The sequence below is a fragment of the Anneissia japonica genome, unplaced genomic scaffold (assembly GCF_011630105.1).
Source record: "Anneissia japonica isolate Jap-2015-1 unplaced genomic scaffold, ASM1163010v1 scaffold228625_len1531_cov164_single, whole genome shotgun sequence".
Lineage (NCBI taxonomy): Eukaryota > Metazoa > Echinodermata > Crinoidea > Comatulida > Comatulidae > Anneissia > Anneissia japonica.
Window position 1 is genome coordinate 1 of NW_022712978.1, and position 1,531 is coordinate 1,531.

General features: G+C 32.9%; 1 protein-coding gene across 1 annotated transcript; it reads right to left on the reverse strand.

The window, feature by feature from the left end:
- Positions 1-17: 17 nt before the first annotated feature.
- On the reverse strand, positions 18-1,213 carry LOC117108207 (glutamate receptor 2-like; the record flags this gene model as incomplete). The annotated part of the gene is made up of 2 exons (XM_033250169.1): positions 1,021-1,213; positions 18-400 (listed from the first exon to the last, which is right to left on the reverse strand). Coding segments are annotated over exons 1-2 (566 nt in total), but the record flags the coding sequence as incomplete, so codon positions are not given.
- Positions 1,214-1,531: the final 318 nt, after the last annotated feature.

The window sequence follows — 1,531 nt, forward strand, 5'->3', positions numbered from 1 at the left end:
AGGGAGAAGACACAAACCTTGGAGTGACCTCTCCACCTTGTTGCATCAGAGCTCCGAAAGAGAACCATACACTATTGTACATGTTAAAATATATAGGACTCTCTTTAGAATTTGCCGATTTCTCACTACAGGTCTCCGGTTCAACTTCATACAAATTCCATTCGGACGGGCTGATTCGGGTGACCAGGTAAAGCACTACAGTAACTCCGATGTAGGCAAATACAACACACGTCCACACGTTCGCTTGAAGTGGTTTCAAGAATGAGAAAATGCCTGGTGTTGAATGATGAGGTTTGCTGAACATAATGCTAATTCCGATATTCATAAACGGTTTTGTGAAGAGTACTACTTTTTCACGCTCTGCGTAAATAGTTAAACCTGCTACGGCCATATCTGCTTTCTGCATAAAAAAAAATCGAATTATATTATGCCCATTAATGAATGGTATGGCCTTTCACGCTTAGTTAAGAATCTAAGCGTTACACCTATGAAAATTGTAAAAATTACAAATATTTTGAGAAATTACACTTTGATTTGAACATTAAGGCTCCGTCCAGATTATCAAATTATTATTATTATTATTATTATTATTATTATTATTATTATTATTATTATTATTATTATTATTATTATTATTACTCCTACTATTACTATTATTATTATTGTTAGGCCTATTATTATTATTAAATATGGTAATGATCCTATTATTATTATTATTATCATTAAATATGGTAATGATGACATCACATAATGACCATATATAGGCACATCATGGCTATATATGGAACATTTGATAGTGTGGAGTTTAAAGTGTTGCTGGCTAGGGTGACCCATATGCTTTTTCTATAAATTATAAAACATTAAATTTAAAAATAGAACCATTTTCATTATGATAATGTAAGTCAAAAAACATGGCTAAAAGGTTCCCCTATAAATTGTTACATTTGAACGTGTTTTCAGGCTCTATTAATTCCGTGGGATGTACAGACAGGCTTCGACGACATAATCACCAATACTCACCCCTGTCATAACCTCTCCTATCATGCCATTCCATGTTCCACTGATGTTCGATCCATACTGTTGATCTGCCACGATTTGAATTCGATATTTAAATTGAATTTTATTCGAAAGGTAGGTAAGCAGGTCAGCACAGTAGCCTTCAAACTGGTCGTTACCAGATTCGTCTTCATCGTCCTTCTTCATTAAAAACGGTTTATCCTATTCATTGACGAAAAAACCCCATAAAAGACAGACTACGAGACTATACTAGCATTAATATATAATATAATAATAATATAATAATAATAATAATAATAATAATAATAATAATAATAATAATAATAATAATAATAATAATAATAATAATTCTGGATTTATATAGCGCCTCACGCTGACACAACCTCGAAGCGCTTGAACATTATTACCCCCGGATCACTGGATCAAGCACATATGGAACACACACTCAAGCCCCATGGGGGAATTCCATAATGTTGCAGCTGTATTCAGCTATTCAGTATTTAATATAGCATTA